The 24,754-nt window shown below is 32.8% G+C and overlaps 1 protein-coding gene across 1 annotated transcript in view; it reads left to right on the top strand.

The window, feature by feature from the left end:
* The window catches only part of LOC127878876 (serine-rich adhesin for platelets-like), a 37,297-nt gene extending 23,793 nt beyond the window's left edge, over positions 1 to 13,504 (top strand). Inside the window, exons 5-17 of the mRNA XM_052425402.1 lie at positions 2,256 to 2,320; positions 3,048 to 3,211; positions 3,615 to 3,720; positions 3,977 to 3,993; positions 4,126 to 4,646; positions 7,115 to 7,173; positions 8,211 to 8,374; positions 8,758 to 8,863; positions 9,106 to 9,122; positions 9,398 to 9,554; positions 11,346 to 11,515; positions 12,371 to 12,429; positions 13,054 to 13,504. Coding sequence (XP_052281362.1) covers positions 2,256 to 2,320; positions 3,048 to 3,211; positions 3,615 to 3,720; positions 3,977 to 3,993; positions 4,126 to 4,646; positions 7,115 to 7,173; positions 8,211 to 8,374; positions 8,758 to 8,863; positions 9,106 to 9,122; positions 9,398 to 9,554; positions 11,346 to 11,515; positions 12,371 to 12,429; positions 13,054 to 13,068 — 1,620 coding nt within the window. The 3' untranslated portion in view covers positions 13,069 to 13,504. The remainder of the gene's footprint in view (positions 1 to 2,255; positions 2,321 to 3,047; positions 3,212 to 3,614; positions 3,721 to 3,976; positions 3,994 to 4,125; positions 4,647 to 7,114; positions 7,174 to 8,210; positions 8,375 to 8,757; positions 8,864 to 9,105; positions 9,123 to 9,397; positions 9,555 to 11,345; positions 11,516 to 12,370; positions 12,430 to 13,053) is intronic.
* The last annotated feature ends 11,250 nt before the right edge of the window (positions 13,505 to 24,754 follow it).

The following is a 24,754-nucleotide window of genomic DNA, read 5'->3' as shown; positions in this document are numbered from 1 at the left end:
TTGACAACCACACTCGAACCAGTTCTAACAATAAAGGTATATGTACCCTTCGTCCTGTTTGTTTACACAGATCCAACAAATACACTCCGTTACAATGTAAACGCCCATTGTCTAGAGAATAGCGTATCTTACATTCATAAAAATAAAATGGTCAGGTAGAAAATCTATATTTTAAGAGGTGTCATTTCGAAACAAGTCTGGCAAATTTAATGTATGCGCGTTCATGTCGCCACAAACAATTAAATTAAAACCGCAAACATTTTTGGATTAATGGTCAATAATAAACCCTAATCATCGGTCAAACGTGTGACAACCAAGTAAATCTTGTTTATAAATTTACTACGGTACAGCATAACAAAGAAATATATATAAATCACTGTTAAGACAAACTTTTGACGCCTCAAGTTTAACGCAAATAATACCATCGTATGACTGAAAAACTAAAGTCTTTTGACTAACATGTTTATTTCGAGTATATTCAATTATACCACCTGACGCTCGTTTTTTAGTTTTCAAATTTTCAGTTCTGTTTAGCTCGTTATGCTCAAATCCCTCAATATAAAGTCCGTTAACCCATGTGCCCATGTCTATGTCAACAAAATAACATCATGACAATTAGAAAAACTGACATTCTATGTGACTGAAAATGGAAGAAAATGGTTACGCTAATGCGGTCATTTGAATAAAAGTTTATGACATCTCTATTTCTTTACTGCGACATTAATGTTCATCATCCAAATGTACATCCTCTGATATCATCACCACGTTTGTAGCTATATCTTTAATAGATAAAACTGATATGTTTATACATTTCTGATGGCATAATCATCAATGCTAAGGTATTAACTGCTCAGGATGATCACATATTTATTGAATTTATTTTTGTTAATGTATTAAGAGGCAATTATAATAAATGTTAAGGATTAAATGTGCATGTAATTTCAATGTCACTCTATGATAAATGCAAAAGTATAGCACATCTACAAGAACATGTTGTGCATTTAAACTAATAATTGTAAAATATTGCATACTCAAAATTAAATAAGATTAACATAATTCTTTTACAATTCAATGTAACAAACACAACAGGGCACTTATCTGTACTGTAAGGTTACGATGTTAGTTTGTAGCATGTTTTTTTAATGCAATTTACACCCCCATCCACGAAAACAAACAAACAAAAGTAATCGAATTTATGAAGAAGCGCATGGGTATTATGTAGTGCTGCACCGAATCCAAAATTTCAATCGGATCCGAATTCGAATCCAAAGGCTCGGATATCGAATATCGGTTCGAATCCTAATTTGAAAGTAAAAATACGCAAAATAAATTATAATTTATATTGTTATAACCAAAATTATGTTTTGAAACACCAGAACGTATATATGTCTTATGAGAAAAGTAATTAACTTTTATTATTATTATAAACGTTACAGATACTAATATTTATACTACTTTAGCAGCATTGGTAAATGCAGCTGCAGCCGCAACAGCAGTAGTGGAAGCAGAACTAACGACATCAAAAACAAAAACAAATACTAAGTAGATGACAAAATTGACTTACGTTGTTCGAAAAAAAAATTATACCCGGGTCCAGATTCCGCAAATTTCTCAAAATAGCACATACACGAAATAGTGTAAGCATTTTAACAACAAACATTAATAATAATGTCTCATATTAAACACATCTATGTCACTAAGATATAAAATTAATAACGCTGTATTTTAACAAGCAAAAAACGCATCACACGCAATCTGCAATAAGTATCAATAAAATACTTCGTAACGACCACTTATAAGCCAGAATTAGTATGCTGATAAAACCCAAAATGCTTCCAAACCGAGGATTTTAATTGTTTGTGTGCATCGCGATTTTTCTTCTGCGCCATTTTGCACAATCGAAAACGAAAGTAGACTGTGTAGTACCATGTTTTTGTCGAAAAAGTAGCGATAATTGTGACAAACTACATACCAGTCAGCCTTTCAAACAAAAAAGAACAATTTAACGAAACGTATTAGGGCGAAATAAACAATTAACGCAAACGAAAGGTTAAACTCAAATAAGATCCGGATTCGAAACCGATTTTACCAATCACGGTTAGATCCGCTAATCTTCGTTTGGATCCGTGAATCTCGGATATTTCGGATATTCGGTACAGCCCTAGTATTATGTATTAGTAACACTCAAACCGGTATATGTGATTTATTTCATGGGTAATCTTTACGAAATGACGCTTTAATTCTTTTTATTTCAGCTGCAGATGTATTACAATACAACTATGGCACAGCAAGTTCTAACACTTATAGTAACAAGTATACGGTAGGATTTCTTTATCTTATAAATATCAGTTAGATTGCCGATAACTTGTGTAAAATTAAAAAAGGACCATAGCAGTTTACATAAAGAAGTTATAATGATAGCGTATACGAATTAAATGTCGAAATTGTATGCTCTCAACCTTAAACAAACTTACGAGCATTAATGAGGAACATAATACCACATATATTAACAATCTTTACATGATACGTTGCATAAAATATTGTATATTTTAATGAAATTCATAACGAATAAGTAAACGCCGATTCCAACACGTTGACTCGAATTTTTGAAGAATCCAAATCGTTTTGATATGTAAATCTGCACAGATGAATTTTTTTCTCTGCAAAAGTGTGCAGGTGTCGTGCCCATAAGTACATATGTAAACGAGATTCTGAAATAGTCCACCATTAAAACCATAGTATCCTATATATAATAATAATTATGAAGTTAATATACTGCAACTAAATAAGACTTCTTTGATTATAATTTTTACGATGATAATGGCGACAATAACGACAATAGATATAATGATGATGAAAAAGAAGATTTTGATTATAATGATGATTACAACTATGACGATTATGCTCTTATGATAATGTTGATATTATGATGGTGATTATGATGGTAGTGATGATGATGTTGAGGATAATGATTCAATTATGAACATGGTTAATGTATTATTAAAATGGTGATGATGCTAATTCTTGGTTCCTTTGTGCATTGCCAGCCAAGGCAGCGTGATCGTTGAGTTCGATGTGGTGATTCCAGACAACCAGGAGGCCAGAATGGCATTTACGGAGGCCATCATCGCCCTTGTCAGCGGTAATACGACCATTCGAGTCCTCGACATGCCAGTATCAGCAACCGAAGTTCAGATAAATAATGCATCAGGTATGGGGTGTTGTTGTTTTCGAGAATGGATTTTTTGTCGTTCTTTTCATTCGTACTTACGATTTTTTACACCGTCGTTTTATATTATCAAAACCCTGAACCAACACTTTAAAACAATTGAACGTCCGGTTAAGTAAATTGTCGGCTTCAAATTAGCGTTTAATAAAGCCACAAGGTTAATAACGTTTCGAAATGTTTCAATCATGGTCAATATATTCATATAATTTACAATAATTATTTGAAAAAAAAAGTAATCAACCAAAATTTTGCTCAAACATAGAATAACCAACAGTTATGTAATTCGCCCAACTTAAGTCAGTCATTTTGTAGCGGTGATAGTTAAATGTTTGATTAGCATAATTGTGAATTAGAATGTTTTCTATTAGTTAATTTAAAATTTCAGTTACCAACGAAACCGTTACGCAAGCCGTGTGCACACTATTCGAAGCCAGTGGGGGCTGTGGACAAGGTTTGCACTGCGAAAACCAAGGCGGGGAACCAGTTTGTGTGTATGTTCTAATAAAACGAAGAAGAAAAACGATGAAGCTGACTTACAATTTAAGTCAATTAGACTTTGATTGTTTTGAATCAAGCTCTAATGTTACGTCATTGGAACTGTTATATAAATGCAAACATTGAACATTAGAAATGCTAAATAAGCTTATTGATTTTTTATTTTAAAGTCTTTTTGAATTCAAACAGGTGTATTTATTTTACTTTTTCTTTCGATCTAAAATAAAATTGTATTCTTCGTTTTTATTTCAGCCAAGACGAACAAGCGGGTAAGTGCATGTTTTATTAGTTTTTTGGTAAAACATTTAAAATAAATTTAATATGTTTTCTCTGTGTAACTTTTATACATCGGTCTTTATGTGATATTGTAGACATTTAATTAAAAAAATATATAACTTCAGAAGCTTCCACCACATCAGCAGCTTCTGCCACTACAACTGCAGAAGATATTATAATAACTACCGAAGCTACCACTACAACTGCAGAATATATTACTACATCTGCAGAACTAATCACTACAACTGCTGCTCCTACCACTACAACTGCAGAACTTACCACAACATCTGCGGATTATACAACTACAACTGCAGAACCTACCGATGCTCCTACCACTACAACTTTTGATGCTTTACTTTCAACTACAGCTTTTACCACTTCAACTACAGATTCTACCACTACAACTTCTTTCCCTACAACTACAACTGAAGCTTCTACCATCACAACTGCTACTACTACCACTACAACAGAAGTTTCTACCGTTATAACAACAACAAATACAGCTCCTGCCACTACAATTGCAGCGAACATTACAACACAGACATTCACGGTTATTCTTAAATTTGAAATTAATGGTTCTACGGTGGATTTCAATAACGCGTCTTCAGAATCATATGTTGACCTTAAGCGAGCTTTGCAAGTGGAGGTTGGTATAAAGTTCAATCTTAAGTTTCTATAACATGTTGTTGTGTATATCATGGATAATTAAGCGCATATATATGAACTTATAAACTTGTAATAATTAAAGCGTGAACATTTAAATATGCGTAAAGCCGCAGCACAAAATCTGAATTCCCTCTTTTTGATTTGTGTGTTAGACATGATGGTAGCCTTTTTAGTCAATTTATCGGTCAGAAAACACGCTTGATATTATAATTTCCGAAATGAATATCGATTAACTTGACTAATTATCTATTAATGCGGCATTTGATTCAATTTGATCGAATATATACAACTTTTTTCGATAATATCCTTAATTAGTTTTGCAACAGTTATTTCTACAGCAAGACGCAATTTTTTTTAGTTTAAACAATTAAGATTAATTCTTATTAACACTGGCTTAAATGACACATTACTTTAACTGTAAAAAATCTTGAAACCGTGTTCAACACAACTATGTTTGAAAATTTTGTGTATTGCCATTGAATGGCGATCTACTAGCATACAACCTTTCAGGAACAGCATCGGTTATATTGCGGTAACATTATATAGGACCTGAAACCGTGCTATTTGATAAATACAAATACATTTACATATGCCATACACTGGATTGCAATTATAATTCGGCACTCACCTCATGGTATTACAGAGAATACTGCGACGAAATAGTAAATGCTAATGCTGGTGTCTGGTTCGAATATGTGATCAATGTATACCATAAAGTACGCTTAAAAAATTAAAATGCTCGTACATATTACGTGTTTAGTATATACCATCCCTGCTGTGTCCAATAGTATTGTCCTTGACGAGTGAGTGTGCATTTCAGTCCAGGGAGTATTTTTGCATATTTTTGTACTGGAAGTTGGTATACTAAAGGAAACGGATTGTCTTTGAAAGTATCACCTTGTATTTATATCATTAGAACATTATACCAATAGCTGGATATACAAATGATTATGCAAAATAATATATCTTTCAGGGATTTAAAACCAGATCATAACCTAAGCAACACTAATTCAAGGAAACTGCTACTTTAATGTAAAATTTGGCAAAATACCTCAAAGATTGTTTATTTCACACGCTGTCAAATACAATAATATAATTTTCAAGGAATGGCCTTGTCAGTATTACACAATTTTAATTGCATACATTTTCAAGTTCACAAAATATACAGTTTGGCACTATGTGTATAATCAATGATCTAGTGTATTCATGATTATCAGTTTCTACGATTATGATCAACATGATCATTGTTAATCAAAAGCATTTACGTTCACGTGTGTTATGTATACAAAATTCGCATCTATAAATACACTTATTAATAAGGAATACACTGTTTGAAATTCAGAATTGGAATGCCTTCATGAAGCATCGTCACGTAAATGTCAATATCCGTAAAGCACCTAATTTTCAAGTATCTTGGGTACCGTTGGTGGAGAACGAATTTCCACATAATTGAGCGATTCATACTACATAAAAGCAATTATTAAATTTAGAAAGTAAATTATTTATAAACGTTAAACTATTTTTAATATATCATAAAATAGTGCGATTTCTCCAATTAAAGAAACTAGATCACAAGTCGAATTCATAAAAATGTATATTGAAGAAAATCATTTCTAATGTGGGTGATTGAATGAAATTTCATGACATCTATATTTCTATGATGCGACATTAATGTTCATCATCCAAAAGAACATCATTGGATATCAACACTATAATTGTAGCTATAAATTTTATAGATGCTGTTTATAGGTTTTTAAGTCTCTGATGACATACTCATCAATGTTAATGTATTAACTGCTCAGGGTTATCACATATTCATTACATTTATTTGTGTTCATGTATTTAGAAGATATTCTACTAAATTTCGAATTCATTAAACGTGCATGTTATTATAAAGTCATTGTATGATAAATGCAAAATTAAACATTATCTGCAGGAAAATGTTGTGCATTTAACATAAGATCGCCATGGCGTAGTGGATAAGGTGTCCGCCTAGCCATCGGGAGGTCACGAGTTCGATCCCCATTTTGGGAGCGTTCTTTAGATCTCCCCCATAGACACCAAGGAAACGGACTCGAGAGCGTTTCATATAAGCTTAGGCTTGTTACGCAATCGAGCTTAAATAAATAGGTTAAAAAAAACAAAACAAAAAAAACACCAACAACATAATAATTGTAAAATATTGCGTACTTAGGATGAAATAAGATCAAACCACATTTTGTATAATTCAGTAGAACATACAATATAGTGCACTTATCTACACTGTAAGGTTATGATGTTATTTTGTAGCATACTGTATATCATTTATTTAATGCAATGTACCCACTCCCTAGAAAATATCGAATCTAGGGAGAAGACACATAGGTATTATGTATAACTAAGACTTATATCTATATACGTGATTTATGACATGTGTAATCTTTACGCACACGACGGTTTTTATTTCAGGTGCAGATGTATTACAACACAACTATGGGACAGGTTACAATTATTGTAAAAAGTATACGGTACGAGCTCTTGATCTTATAAATATTAGTTGCACCGCCCATAAGTTGTATTAAATTAAAAAAACCTAGATTTACTGCAGTTTATATTAAGAAGATATACGATTGGTTTTAAAGGTCAAACTTGTATGCTCTCAACCTTTAACAAACATACGAGCATGAACGAGGAACATTATAAAAAATAAAATGACAATCTCTACATGATACCATGAATAAAATATTGTATATTTCAATGAAATTCATAACGAATAAGTAAACGCCGATACCAAAACATGACTCGAATTTGCTGTAGAACCAAAATTGTGTCTACATGTAAATCTTTACAGATGGAGGTTTTTGTGTCAACAGTGTACAGGTCTCGTGTCCATAAATTAGTATTCTGATGTACAATAGAAATTCAATAAATTAATAGTTAACATTTAATAAAACTATATTTCCGATTATTGTATTTGACTATTTCTTCTGAACCATTATTCCAGTTGTTTATTCATAAGCGTTTTATATGTAAAAAAAGCCCCATATATACTCGCTTTATATTCTTTTAATAAATTCACTGTTCAATTATTACAATATCACTTGATATAACTGGAGTGTATATTTTTTTACATTTCTTTTGAGATCTCGAATGAACTTTTGATAATGTTTTACGTAAATTCATATATTTAAGAGATTCTGAAAATAGTCTTACATTAAAACAAGAATCTTCTTTACCAAATGATAACGAATTAGTATCAACACTAATACATAAACATTTTTTGATTATTATTTTAACGATTATTATGTCGCCACTAACGACGATGACGACACTAAGTATAATGCTGATAAAGAAGAATATAACTATGATAACGATGATTACGACGATGACGATGATGATCTTATGATAATGTAAATGATAATAATGCTGCTGCGGATGATATTGATGATGATAAAGGTGATGATGATGATGCTGATGTTGATGATGATGATTAAATTATGAATATGGTAAGACAATAATGATGACGGTGATGATGCTAATTCTTGGTTCCCTTATGAATTGCCAGCCAAGGTAGTGTGATCGTAGAGTACGACGTAGTGATTCGAGACGACGAGAAGACAATACAAGCATTTACCGAAGCCAACGTCGCCCTTGTCAGCGGTGAAAGGACCATTAAGGTCCTCGACACGACAGTATCCGCAGCCTCAGTTCAGATAAATGATGCATTTGGTATGAGACGTTGTTGTTATCAACAATGGGTTATTTCTCGTTCTTTTCATTCGTCGTTTGAAATTGTCAAAACCCTTAACCCGAACTCTTACACAATATACCATTCGGTTAAGACAATTGACCGCTTTAAACAAACGTTGTCAATAAAGCCACAAGGTTAATTGCGTTGTAACATCTTTTGATTTATATAAAAATCTTCATTTTTTTTGCAATAATAATTTTAAAAGTTATCAAACAAGATTTCGCTTTGCATAAAATAACCAACAGTTACGTTTTTCAGCCATCTGAAAACGGTCAGTCATGTTGTAGCGGTAATAGTTGAATGCTTTATTGTCATACTTGATAATCAGACTGTTTTCTTATTAGATAATTACAAATTTCAGTAACCAAGGAAACGGTTAAGGAAGGCGTGTGCACACTATTTGTAGCGAGTGGGGGTTGTGGAAAAGGTTTCCACTGCGAAAACCATGGCGGGAAACCAGTTTGTTTGTATGTACTGCTAATTAAAAACATTCGCCGAGAAAGACAAACAGACCCAATTCTATTTTGATTCCATTGAATCGAGCTCTGATGTTATGTTTATGGAACTGTTATAAATGGCAAGAATTGAACATAAGCACTCGCTAAGCATGGTCAAATTCAAGTTTGAAGATCATTTAAAGTAAAACAGGGTTACCTATTTTATTTGTTTTTAGTGTTCTAAAAAAAACTTAATTCTTTTTCTATTTCAGTGAAGACAAACAAACGGGTAAGTTAATGTTTTATTTAAATACAGTTATAGTGCATTCATAAAACCTTTTGAATACGTGTTATATGTTTACTCTTTGTAACTATTTTACTTCGCTTTTTATGGAGTATTGTAGACATTTAATAAAAATCATAAGCCTCGCTTTACAATACAAATATATTTTGATCATAATTGTGTTTATATTTCATATAGTAAAAAAACTACGCATTTTCAATAGATGGTGCATATGTATAATATTTAGTCCTGCCATATGCCTTATCTATTTATGTTATCAGTGGCTACCTACTCCTCGTCTGATGGCGCTAATGCTATCATCATCGCCACTGTTTGCAGCGTGTCGTTCTTGATCCTGGTCGTGTTTTTCGTCTGCTTCATCGCAAGAAGATATCGCAGTCGGAATATCAAATCCAGCTCTTCCCAGATCTCGGCTGAGTAAGTAATTTTCCATCTTATAAGCATATATTGAAGCTTAAAATAGCGATAGTTTTTAAGTCTTCGATTGGTATCGCATTTTAATATATACTGCCAGGTTTTCACTGTCGTGAGTTCCATTACAAACGCCATGATTTGCCAAACGAAGCTGATCGTCATTTGTATCTGTAAATCATGCAAAAGCTATTTTCATATTCTCTTGCTATCCTCAACAAATTAAACAATTTTTTACTCTTAACTGATTGTATTGTTTCCTCCAAGATTTTAGGCAAACGTACATATTTGATGTGGTGCGTGGTCCAACAAAATGAAACGCTGCTTTGCGTTCGGTTGTAATCTGTACGCGATATGATAATTACAGGTGCCTCGATCTGATACTGTCTGATCCCCAGTGCAGATACGATCGCAAACGATCGGTTGAGAGTGTTTCGAATTTCTCATCTTTGTTTTATCAATCCTACACGATTATCACGATCGAGGTACCCATATAAGTATATTCTCATTCTCAGTGATACAGTAGCTTAGTTTGTTAAGTATATATACGTTTCGTGACGATATGATTATGAATGTGATATCTTTCACGCAAATGCATGAATGATTAGTTCTATGAATGAAACGAATAGTAAAATATCATCCCAATTGATTATCGACTTCATTCATTCTTAAGACGATACATTATTTTTTTAATAAATCTTATGCTTTATCTTGTGTAAGATATAATGATGAAACTGAAATTACATTTTACTTACATCGCGTTTTCCAATTGCCACGTACAAAAACCTCTTAAAATTTATCTTTTTCACAAAACATCATACAATGATTGAGTTTTTTCCTGCGTCTCGTAGATGCCGAAGTACGATAATCTACGATAATTGTCAAATTGTGAAACGATGAAGTACGATTTGATACGATCAGACAAATTGCTTACAATTGACACTTAATAGAAGCTTATCGTATTAATTGTACATTTTTTTAAATATAGCAAAAAAGTATTTGGCTGGCGTGTTTAAAATCAAGATCTTATAAGATCAGGTAGGATCCGATACGATTACTACGACTAAGGTCGAGATTTAAATCGTGTTGCCAATCAGGATAGTTAAAACCTATCAAAATGTATTATCGCTTACAATCTTTACTATATATTGTATTATTAATATTAATTAAATCCTCATCCTCTCGCAAAGCCATCTTCTATACGTTTCTTTTAATTTAAGACTAACAGGTAAGGTGTTCCTATTAAAGTCTGTTTGTCCACTTCTAATCATGGGGGGGGGGGGGGGGAGTGTTCCATGTAGCATCTGAAAATCGTTTTCAAAACGTAATTTGAGTTCATCGGACGTAAAAATTATAGAACCATTGTTTATATAAGGTATACTTATAAGGCTGATGATTATTTTACAAGGGTGTGTCGTGTGATTAGTTTTAGAAGAAGAGCGAGTTTAGGCAGGTCATAACGTCATTACACCGGTTTAATCACATAATGTTTTCATTTAACGTTCCACACTTTCCATTATCATTTAATAAATATTTGTGTTGTATGTACCGTAAGCTGCCTATATTTCCGAAAATGTTGACATCCAGAAAAGATCACAGGATACATAGTCCGAAAAATTGGATACTATATGACATAATACCGAATGCATTATCGTTCGGATAGTCTTCTGTGTAACGTCTTCTTCCCGACTGTTAGCACTACAAGACTTACTACGGTTTTAAGCGCATTCGCTGATAATATTTCCATTGATCTATGCTAGTGATATTACTAACTAATTTATTGGTGGTTCTTTTCAGCTCCTATGACAAGAAACGGTGGGAGCATTTTGGAAGGCGCATTGCTCCTTTTTTCGGGTCCGTTGGCTGGCGTGAAAACAACTTGGGTTGGGTTCCCCAACTGAACGACAGTGACAAGCGACCAACTTTGAACGATCTGGAACGTGATATGCCTGACAGTTCCCAGATGTGTGAGTATTATTAAGCATATTATTTTCCAGTTTGCACCATCTTTGAGCTGTTACACTCAGTACGTTTACCCAATGGTCAACAGAAAAAAATGATTTAAATTATGCAACCGTGTGTGAATAAAGTATCAACTATTATTTTCATTCAGAAGATATAATGAAATAAGGTACACTACATTATATACAAACACAATATAGGACATGAGTATGCTTCTTGGTAGTATACAACTATGTGTTATTATTTGCTACTAAAAGATAAACCGATAATTGATAACCCTTCTCATTGACTGATAATTTGCATCTACCTTTAGACTTTTCTTCGGTAAAGTAAATGTTCCTTTTTTGGGCTCCATTGCATTATATATATATATATATATATATATATATATATATATATATATATATATGATAAACACACAACCCAGATAGACGTGTGTCTACATAATGTCTATTTATCAGTGCATTGTAGTAAATGTTATATGGTATGTTATTGGAGTAAGTTTAACTACAATAAACCATCGAGAATCTATGTATATGTAAATACAAATGTGTAAGTAAAGTACTTGAATTACTATTCTATTATGTACAATTCTTCATTGTTTTATTATTGTGTCTTTTATGAGGCTTTGTATTGAAATTGGTCACTTGCCTAAAATAAAGGACCTTGCAGTGCTAATAATAGTGATAAATGCATACAACTACATTATGTATTCTGCATATAGTTACACATGTGAACAGTAATATACATATATATCGTATATGGTACTGTAATGATGACTTGTAAAACATGTGTATGTGAACACAGGCATTTACTTAAACTTAACATACTTATCCTATGACGTTGATTTCCTTTTTCAGCGTTTTACAACCCTGTCGTCGCCAGAAGACACGGACAGGATGATTTTGACTTTGATGACGTGAGTATTTCGGTTGTTTGCAGGTTTCACAACACAATTATAAATAGTTTAAAAAGTGCAATACGAATCTCTACAACTTATGACAATCCATCTAATCAGTAGGTATAAACTGACGCTGACCATGATTATCAATCAATCCTGTATTTATTCAAATTAGAACGGTATGTGCAGTTTTGACTTTTAAATTGTTGGTATTTTGTGTATGTATAAATCCCGATATATTATGTTCAAGTAAAGTCCATTCCGTAGTAAGTTAATTAAATAGAATATGCATGTTGAATCGCACATTTGAAGTTCCACTGAAACTATGGCTGTTTAAGCAATGATATTGTATGTGTAAATATCTTATCTCATGTACATATGGTATGCTAAACTACTTTGAAATCAATGCACATTGCAATAAATTGATAATTTGAACACTGATATTTGTTATTACTTAAACCTGTATTAATATATTGACGCGATATCATATAGTAGAACATAATTATTTAATTGTTTTACTTTTTCGTTATCTCGATAAGACAAAATTTAATTTTTAATTATAATATTTAAAAGGTTATATATCCTTCTAAAACGCTATTTAATCCTTATATACTATACTTGCTGTATGATTTTTTTTTCAAGTTGGAATCACGTTGATAAGACTTCACAGATCACCAATATGCAGACAAGATGGCGAAGTTTGAAGATTCTCCTGCAGATCTAGCTAACACTTGTGTTAGCTAACGTATATGCACATGGATTTAAAACTACAATCAAGTGTTTAACATTTAATATTGTTGCAGAGGGTGAAAAGTAATTGAAGACACGTATATCCAATTTTTTTTTTAATGAAACACCGTATACGTTAAAAATGAAATTGTTATCATTCTAGTTCACTAAGATTAGTTTCTGACCGTGTGTGTCATAGACACAATAGGTATTGATGTCTTTGATAAAAATTAATACTTTAATACGTTTATTTTAGTGAAGTTTATACAGAGATAATGATTAAAAAAAAATTCAGTAGTATATGTTAGATTTATTTCTACTTAGCTTTTTTATGCTTTTTCTTTATATATATATATTTGTAATATAAGTGGGATGTTAAATTTGTTCACATTATAAAATTCTTTTTTTCTTAATTCTTCATAAAGCCATGTATAAACGGGGCTCAATTATCTGGTTTTGTCTCATTATTTATCAGTTCCAACTATACCAACATTAATACGTACGGACATACTATTTTAATCAACGCAAAATAATAATGAATTCATCAATAAATATTTTACAATATGTTAATCATTGAATAACTTGGGAATATGTTGTCTCGTGGCAACCAGAGAGTGTGTCTTCATCACAGTTAATGATTTGTCAATGAAAAAGTGAGGTGGCCTGTTTTTAATTATTGTGATTTCTGATTCTTTGTCATTTTTAGCCGCTTTCTTGAAACAAAAAAGGCTGTATGAATGTTCGTATAGTGTCATCCCATATAAGCATGTGCAGTCTGCAAGTTTCCGCTTGTATTCTATAGTTCGTTTACAAAATGTCTCTTCTCGACGAAAATTTAGTTAAGGCGGAAAATGTCGTCCGCATTAAGCCCTGTATTCCAAGAAAGAGGTTTTATTATAAGAGAACTTACGCCACCTTCAACCACCAATCACCATTATACATACGTGTTTAGGAGCGTGGCTTGTTTCACATTGTTCAACACTTGCTAAGAATACTATTCACCATTAATATAATTATTTTTGTCAAACTATGTCAACGTTTTTGTGATTTTGAGACAAGAATCAACTTTAACCCTTTCCCTCATAATAAGCAAAGTGAAAATGGCTTTTGCAACCAGCATAAAACCAGACCAACTTGCGAATGACTCTCAGTCTGTTCAGGTTTTATGCCGTTTGCTACTCATCAGTAAGTAAGGGTTGGAAATGAAGCCTTTAAAACTTGAATTTAGTAAGAAAGGTCTTAAACAAAATTAAACTTTCTCTGGGACTACAACATACGTATCGATATGGTAAATGGTTAAAAAAGACAACATTTTCTCAGCGTTCAATATTTGTAAGGTGGTTTAAGGCGTATTTACCACCGAGGATCAGTTCAAGAGATTTATTTATGAACTCAACTATGGTAATTTTTGTATCGAGTAGAAAAAGACAGTTATATATTATGTGAACGCAGGGTTATATAACTTCAGTATTTTCTTTCTACATCCGACTGGTCTCCTTCCTACCATTGAGTAATTAAATGGCAATTAAATTGAATGCGCTTTAATTCCCTTTTATGATTGTTTAATTTGATTTGCAATGATATGAGGTTAATGTTTATTTACACTTATATGTACCATAAATATTGCTGGGCCAAGATTGAGGTTTAGCGCTCTAGAACCGGTTAAAAACCCCAATGCTTTGCATTCACCATTTAAAGGCGGTGACCTCAGATTTATTCTTCTATTTGTGTAATGTTTGACTTTGAAAACAGTATACATTTATTATTCACTGAATTCCACAGTCACCTGGACGTGAACATGGAATGTTGCAAACATACGTAGGTACAGTATGATGTTATCTAGGGGAGAACCTATGGATCAAATGGATAAGCCAACGGTTTAAATGCAATGATATTCAAATGAAAATAGCTTTTGTAAGCTCACCTGAAACACAACGTACTCATGGTGAGCTTTTGGGATCACTTTTTGTCCGTCGTGCGTCGTCCGTCGTTCGTCGTCAACATTTTGCTTTGTGAACACTCTAGAGGCCACATTTGTTGTCTGATCTTCATGAAACTTGGTTCAAAAATTTGTCCCAATGATATCTTGGTCGTGTTCGAAACTGGATCAGGTGAGTTCAAAAACTAGTTCACTAGGTAAAATTAAAGAAAACGCTTTTAACACTCTAGAGGTCACATTTATTGTCAAATCTTCATGAAACTTGGTCATAACATTTGTCTTAATGTTTTTTCGGCTGAGTTCGCAAAAGGAGTTGCTTGTTTGAAAAACATGTCCGCGAGGCGGCAGGGCAGTTTTCCTAATGTGCCAAAAAACATGGCCGCTTGGGAGCGGGGCAGTTCTCCTAATATGGCTATAGTAAAACCTTGTTAGCACTCTAGAAGTCACATTTATGGTCCAATCTTAATGTAAATTGGTCAGAACATTTGTTCATATGATAGCTCGGCTGAGTTTGCAAATCGTTCCTGTCCTTAAAAAAACATGGCCGCCAGGGGCGGGGCAGTTTTCGTTATATGGCTATAGTAAATCCTTTTAAACACTCCAGGAGTAATATTTGTAGTCCAATCTTCACGAAACTTGGTCAGAATAGTTGTCCAAATGGTATCTCAGCTGAGTTTGAAAATGTTTTTGGTCCTTTTAAAACATGTCTGCCAGGGGGCGGGACAGTTTTCCTTATATGGCTCTAGTGAAATCTTGTTAACACTCTGGAAGTTACTTTTGTTTGTCCAATCTTCATAAAACTTGGTCAGAATATTTGTTCCAATGATATCCAAGCTGAGTTCGAAAATGGTTCCGGTCCGTAAAAAAACATGTCTGCACGGGGGCGGGGCAGTTCGCCTCTTATGGCTATAGTGAAACCTTGTTAACACTCTACAAGTAACATTTTTGTCCAATCTTCATGAAACTTGGTAAGAATATTTTTCCAAATAATATCTAAGCTGAGTTCCAAAATGGGTCCGGTCTGTTGATAAACACGCCGCCAGGGGAGTTGGCAGTTTTCCTAATATGGCTATAGTAAAACTTTGTTAATACTCTAGAAGTCTTATTTTAGTCAAATATTTATAAAAAAATCAGAACATTTGTTCTTATGATATCTCAGCTGAGTTCCAAAATAGTTCCGATTTTTAAAGACATTGACCGCCAGGGGCGGGGCAGTTTTCCTTTTATGGCTACAGTAAAACATTGTTAACACTCTAGAAGTCATATTTGTAGTCAAATATTAATGAAACTTATTCACAACATTTGTTTTTATGATATCTAGACCGAGTTCCTGTATGTTTACGGTCTGTTGAAAAACATGGCTGCCACGGGAGGGGTAGTTTTCCTTAAATGGCTTTATAGTGTAACCTTGTTTACACTCTCTTAGAAATTACCATTGTACACTATGAATATGTATGCATATTATGGTATTCGTGATCTCCATGCAGCCATCTGAATATTAATTCTGCTTTTAAGATATACATTTTAATTGCCACATTTTGTTTATTTATTTATAATCCTTTATGAAGAGGATTATTACCGTATGGCGATGATTGGTTGGAGATGAAGTGCAACAAACATGTTTATGTCATCTGAAAACCCTTTATTAAATGAATTTCAAGTTAAAATATATAGTTAACAAAACATTACTTAGGGAGGAAAACAACTGTATATAACTTGAATTGTGTTTGACCTCCAATCATGAATGCATGGCTTGCCAGGAATGCACTCTTATCTCTCCAACGGAACCCATTCAGCCACCTGCTGATCAGCAACTAATTGATTCTTTATTGACTGTGCCTGAAATGTTCTCATACAGTAGTATTGATTGCCTTTTGAAATGGTAATGTGTAACAGACTTGCATCTTAAATGCCCTTAGTCCCTAAAAATAGGCCCCAGCTGGGAACTCACATCAAAGACCTTCAGACTGATAAGAGTGGAAAACAAATTGTAATGGCACAAAGTTTATCGATGAGGTCAGTAGTTTTGGTGTGATTATCAAAGATCTGTGTTTTAAATTGGGTTTATTGTTGTTTTAATTGGAAATATCATTGCAAGGCGAGTTGAAAATAGTTCTAGTTTGTTTAAAAGCAAGGCCCTAAGGTGGGTTGCAGATTTCTTTTTATGGCTATAGTGAAACATTGTGAATTCTCTATTAGAAACATTTTAGTTCAATCTTAATGAAACATGCTGATAACATATGTCCCTATAATATTTTGATGTAGTTTGAAAATGGTTCCGGTGCTCTGAAGAGCATGGATTCCAGGGGCGAGCACATTTCTTCTTTTGAACCTTATGATAGGAGGGAGGGAGGGAGAGAGAGAGACAGAAATCAAATGTAAGATAGCTTATTAATTAGGTATTTACCGAAATGTTTAAGATAATTGTATGCAGTGAGAAAATTGACTGCAATTCAAGTATTATTTCATTCTATATTAAGAAAATCCATAGTTTAAATGCTTTGCTTTCGAAATATAAACTTAAAGTGAAACCTCGATGTTGAATACAGGATCTGGTAAGTAAAACATTGTCTGATATGAGTTAACGGCAGTACCAAATTATGGCCTAAGTACTAAATCATCAGAATACCAAAGCTGGAAAAAGCTGTATTGTAACATAGAAACGCTCGCTATTTCTCGACCTTTGACATTGCAGTATTGCATCGACCTTCAAGATACATGTATCTATGGTTTTTGTGTGTTAAACTGGATAATATTTGTGCCCATTGTGTCTTAATCCTTTAATACATAAACAAGAATATCTCTCAAACAAGCCATTTTTAGCATTATGTAATTTCGATGCATTTGCCTTTAAATGATTGTATTGACATTAAAGAAAGGGATATGATGTTTGTGTTTTTACACACATCTGATGTAGGTTGACATTTGGCTTAGTTAATTTGATATCCTTTAAAGCGTACATAAGTTTAAGCTCGGAAAAACCATTGTATCTTGTTTTGAGAAAACTGGGCTTAATTCATGTTCGTAAAGTGTCGTCCCAGATTAGCCTGTGCAGTCCGCACAGGCTAATCAGGGACGACACTTTCCGTCTAAACTTGATTTTCGGTAAGGAGGGACTTCCTTGAAACTAAAAATACCATTAAAGCGGAAAGTGGCGTCCCTGATTAGCCTGTGCGGACTGCACAGGCTAATCTGGGACGACACTTTACGCACATGAATTAAGCCCAGTTTTCTCAGAACAAGACACAAATTATAAACTACTAATAGCAGGTGACTTGGCATTAACATAATTATCGCCATTGGACTGGAATACACAAGCTTAAATAAAGTTCATAAAAACATAGTCCCAAAATTTCCCTGGGCGCTGTAACACGATCTTTTTTTAAGTTCAAGTTTGATGAGCCACTCTCCTTAAATATAAAACATGACGAGTGGAAAATGTCACCCAACAATAAGAAGATATTAACGGATCTTTATATTGATAACAATAATGCGAACTTGGGTTTAAAAAAACAACACAATTATGTATGACGCGAAATTAGAACAAGTTTGAAAGAAAAAAATGTTTTAAGAGCTGTCATCAAATTTGAATTTTAGAAAAAAATAGACTTGGTAATTTGAGAAATTAGCATGACGTAATTATTTGCACCTGAAATAAGTGTATATTTCAACAGTACATATAAACTAAGTAAACTCATATATATGTCTTATTCAAATGGTATGTATGAACTGTTGGACAATGTGTTTTAAAACGCACAACATTTGTGTATGCACACCTCGAAATGGATTCGAAAATCACGCCTACAAAAGCAACCACATTGGACATTTGACAACAGTATAATGAAGTACAAATGTATTTAAAAAATGTACTCTTCTCGCGTTCCCAATTGTTTGAGTTCCACTATGCAATAGACTTAACCTTCGTTTCTTAAAAAAAAATGTATAATACGTATGCTCCTGATACATGTAATGATAACGTTGAGTCAGTTGTTTCGTTACATAACCACATTTCAAGTTGCAGGGTTAAAGCAGAGCGAATCAGCGCCAACGAACCTTTAGTTTAAAAAAGAGAACACTTTTAGATTATTATTGTTTCTTAAAAAGTGGCATGCCTTTCATGGATGATCTCTTTAAGATAATAAACCACATGCAATTAGAGAATGTTGATTTTTTTTTCATCGGAACAAGTTATTCGAAAATTAGATTTTCAGTTAATTTAAGTCTCTATAACGCTCAAAATCAACGAAAATTTCGTGCAGTATTTCGTAAAATAAAATGAACACCTAAACAATCAGTGTTCCTTATAGCTAAAGTCACAATTTCAACGCTAGATGTGGTATGATTACATAGATTTGTGTAGATACAAAATGCTCGTTTTTATTTATTTGTGACCACAATAAATTTCATATTTATTCCTGCGAATAAATCTATTGATACGACACATGAACACTAAAATGGTACCATATTAAAACCATAATAAAAACGAGCATTTTGTATCCACAAACATCTATTTCACCAGACCACATCTGGCGTTGAAATTTCGACAATGGCCATAAGGAACAATGACAATTTCGTTGATTTTGAGTAGTAATTTTACTTTAGTATTTGATAAGTATATTTCAACAGTGCTAGCAATAGACGATATTTGTTTGGTTTCCCTGTAATACCGTAATATAATTTTATCAGAAATTGAAAAAAAATACTTGTTTTAATGAGCGCTGTAGAAAAGGGTCGTCTCTGATTAGCCTGTGCGAGCACAATTTGAGACAACACTTTTCGCACAGGATAAATATTGTCATTGATGCAGTCAAATTGACAAATCAATACAATAATTAATGGTTCGAATATAGAAGGTTCGTTGGTTAGGGGATATGGAACGTATCGTGATTTTACAAGTCGATCAATAATCGCAAACGATAGGACTTGATGCTAAACATGACGAACGTATATATTCATGTAAAATCAATTCAGTTACTGGGAGTCATATTTTTTTATATTAAAAAACGTATCAACTTTTGTTTAAATAGTACTTTCCTGACAACAATGTGTATATAAATATGTAATTGGATGATGTTACAAGAAATATTCGTTAAAACGACCATTAAATTTACCATAATTCAACATTTATTTTAAGCTAAACATGTATGACCATTTTGAAAGTGTTTTCTTACAATTTATTTTAACAAGTTATGCATCAAAATACATCATATCATTGATAATGTTAACCGTCTTCGAGGAAGTACAACTGCAGTCTGTTTTATTTCATTTCGTAAAATCGGTGTGCGCCTTGATAATGCAGTTTAATCTGATATGAGGCATGCAGATCGGGTTTCATGAGTCGCTTGTCATATAACCGCACAGGGCGTTAATTGGTTTCTTTAAGCGGAATAGACACTTAGCAGAGTACAAATAGATTTATTAATATTGCTGAACACAGGTCATCATATATAACAAAAATAGCAGTGAAAATTCAGGGCAATGCTTTCAGACGCTATAATTTCTTTTGGTTGTTCTTATTTCTGATTTAAGAATGTGGTCGACGACATGTCTTTCGCAGAACATTTTCCGAGGGTTGATTTTTTTATCGGCGATGTGCTTGCGTGTGGATACATTTGCTTTTCGCCACGTACATTTGCACGTACAAGGTGAGTAGATTCCGAAAGATTTTTTTCTTTTTCTTTTCTATAAATAAGTGAAACTCCAGCTGCTGGAGCAGTATTGCATTTTTATTATAATGTTTGTAATAACATCTATGTATTTGTATACACGTTTGACATTTTTATATTATGGCGGGCGCTTCTTTAGGAAAGGGATTAATAGAATATGCAAATAACAGCAAGTAATGTATGTAGAGGGACCTAAATGTTAAAAGCCTTAGAAATACATGAGCGTAAATGGTTCAAATGTGACAGACTAAAGTAACGCATCAATATCGTTAGCGAAAAAAGCAATGATTTGAATTCGCAATGTATAAGACAATTTCGCATGAAAATGTATACTTTACTTTTCAACGAGTTATTCAATTAAATAAAAAGTCTTTTGTTGTGTCTTTTTATTTGAGCAACACACAAAATGTTCGATATCATCTACGCATGACACTTTTTGTTTTCCAATTGACATCTTGATATGAGATATGAACTATGGGAAAAAATGGTTCATTTCAGCATTCTAATTGGTATTTTTCAGCAGGTACTTCAAATAGGCCAACACATTTGCATATGTATGTCATTATGTTAATGAGCGTAACACTCTGATGGTGACATATTCAGTTGTTCCTTGTAAACCATAACTTGGTGTTATGGAAAGCGTTTTCATATCTTTCTTCGTATATGCTTTCAAACTTGCCATTGATAAATTTTAAGGCCCTTCAAATGGTTGCGTGAGACATCTTCTCTGGTTATTTCTCGGAATTGTGAATACTTTTCTTTTCTGTATTTGAATATGACATACATTTTTATGTTCAAGCGTCATAGATGTCAAATGGTCACACCAATTGGTCTGCATATTTTGAATATTGTTTAATGACCGATGCAAGTCGAATTCAGGATTTTAATTAATATTGTCCATGTATTAGCAAACAGGATTTAATAACGTAACGGTACATAGAGAATAACGGGTTACTGTCTGATTATTTTGTTATTTATCAAGCGCCCCCCCTCCCCCAATTTTTATGAGATAAAGTGAAACATAATCGAATAGACGACGCTTTTTTCGCGGGAATGAATATAATTTTTGATATTTCATGTTGTTATACTTTCGTCTTGAGTACTTACGCTTAATACTTGTAATACTTGTAAAGTATGCTGTTTGGTGTTTGTGTTGCTTTATGGGAACACAATTTATTAAATTTTGGTATCAAATTGTTTATCTTGTTGAATCTGATTCTATTTTAACAAAAATGATAACTTTATAGTTGATTCCGATTAATATGAACTACCTGCAAAAACTGACTGATTTACCAACTTCCTTTTGAACAGATATAAAAAATATATATCAGTCAGCGTTGTATCAGCCATAAATTAATGAAGCAGTATGTTGAAAGAAATGGTATTGATACAAATATTGATTTGTGTAATAGAATATATGCGCGTTTTGTTTTGTGTTCTTTTATATTATTAGCATAAACATTGGGTCATTATTGGTATTGCTTAATTTCAAAAACACCAAAGATACAATTGTATATTCTACATCAGTTAAGACTTACAAACTGCATATTTCGCATATAAAATAATTTACTAAGATTGAATTCGTGTGCTTTGAGTAAAAAATAGTTTATATTATATATAAAAGTATGTCCTGGTTTTAAATGGCATAATTGTACCACATTCAAGTGTTAATGGTAACTAAAAAATTCACTCAAAATTCAGTCAACGTTTAATTTGTTGTCCTATTGTTAAATTAAAGCATCACTCTTTGGTTCGGATTGTTTAATTGTCATAATAACAATCGTGTTTTGACTATAATCTAAATTGAGATTCACATGCAAACTGAAAAGATAAAAAATTTGGTAGATTGAAGCAATGTGGAGTCTTGAGTTGAGTTTATTGATTTAATACGTATATTTATACTTAACTTGTTTTAAAATATTATCTGATTGTTCAATCATTTGAATACCATTTTATTGCCAAACGCTTTGGTATCGATTATTATTTTACAAAACGCAGCTAATAATTGTTTGTCATGTAAAAACGCCACATTCATGCTTATTAAGCTTACATAAACCAACTCTATATACCGGCGAGTCAGAACGACCTTGTAATTAAGTCTATAACTCTTTGTTAAGCGTGTCAAATGTTAGATCCACGCCATTGTGTTTATTTGTAAATCCAAGAGGTAACCCGTATTTCATACAGTGCAAACCGTCACGGTCTCACACGTGTCTATGTCACTGAAAAGGATTCCTTAGCCTGAATGGCTAATCATTTCAGTCCCGAACCATGATAAAGTCATGATCGAATGCATTTATATGGTTATAGTTAATATGAACATATATTAGTGTAAGTTTTTTTGTAAACAAATTGTGATTACGTGTTTCTTTTGATAACTTTCCTAGAGTTGAACTGATTATGAATAATTGATTTAATATATTTATACTTTATTGCTGAATTCGGAGATCTATAATATATATGTCACAAGTTTTAATACAAAAACTAAATAGTTAATTGATTTATTATTTTTATTTTATCAAAATATTTAACGTTACACTTTATTTCCCATTTTAAGTAATGTTGCCTAAATTATACTTCGTCGAACATTCAATTAATATTTTTATGCATGTATTAGGAAATCAGATACCACAATCTGAGCAATGCATTGGATTGTATTTGTTTAGTTCAGATTGCACTGTGCAATATGCCGATTCGGACATAGTCACTGACTGGCAAAATGACAACATTTATTATGAATACCGATTACTGATAATAGAATGAACGCTTCTAGTGTGTGTGCCATGCGTTCAAATTTGTTTTTGTAGTTAAGATTATGATGTTAAGTGTAAGGCAACATGCAAACATATGTTTTCTAGAAACAAATTAGGAAATTGAATCGACCAAACACTGAAATCAACAATATTTCCTCTTTTACTACACTTTTAATATAATAAAAAGCTAATTTTATCTAAGCCAACTGGACATTCGCTGGCAAATGAGTCTCGTTTCAGTGTCAGTTTTATCTTTGTCGAACGGTTTTTGCGCAAAAATGTGACGTCATTTCATTATATGACGAATGAACAGCAATTTATTGATAAATAAGTAGTACAGCCATATATAAATATGCGTATAAGAAATTTCCATATCGATTTAGAAAACATATCCCGTTAAAATGCAATAAAAATACGGAAGTCAAGGGAAAATAAAAGAAGCTGTAATTATTCAATAATAATACTTATTACTAACTGGGGCATGACCGGTTCAAACAAATAACCTTTATAACGGAAATCAAAACGTACTGAACATGAACATATTTGATTCGAACCGAACAATTGGCATCTGAATTTAAACAAATTGAAACATGTATTTATATCATAATGGTGTGTAGCTCTTTTTTTAATAAATAGGTTATAAGAAATCTTCCATTATTTTCGTTTAAAATCATGTATAATGGTTTCAATTCGCAAATACGCAAGAATGCAAATATGTCAGAAAAAGTCCGTTTCTGCGCTCAGTCAGTTTGATACCCGTTTCTTCAAAAATGGCAGTTGTTACATTTCTTGCCTGGGGCATTGGGTAGAGTTCAATTATTCAGATATTATCCACAAACAAGTTAATAAGGCAAACTTGTACATACAAGTATTGTAGTGGCTAGATCGTTTAAGTTTGATCAAATAACAAAACATGAACGTTGGGAAAAACACAGTTAGGGCATTTGGGTTAATAACAATACTTACACGCATAAGTTTATATACATTATGTATTGTATTTATAAGGGTAGGTATGTATTTGGACGAGTGCATGCTGCTCGAGCGCTTTATAGAGAATAAAATGTTACTGCCTGGTAGTTATGTTATTTATCATGCCACCGCATCGATATCTGCCTGATATAACGTTGCCTGATATATAGAGAATACTAGGTTAGCGTTGAATACAGAGAAGTTTATGTTGCGAGGCTTAGAACGCCGGGAGCGCGAGCCTCGGCGAGCGCTTTCGGTGTTCGAGCCGAGCAGCATAAACTTCTCTG

Source organism: Dreissena polymorpha, chromosome 4 (assembly GCF_020536995.1).
Source record: "Dreissena polymorpha isolate Duluth1 chromosome 4, UMN_Dpol_1.0, whole genome shotgun sequence".
NCBI lineage: Eukaryota > Metazoa > Mollusca > Bivalvia > Myida > Dreissenidae > Dreissena > Dreissena polymorpha.
Note: the sequence above shows the minus strand (reverse complement) of the source record. Positions and strands in the feature narration are given on the sequence as shown.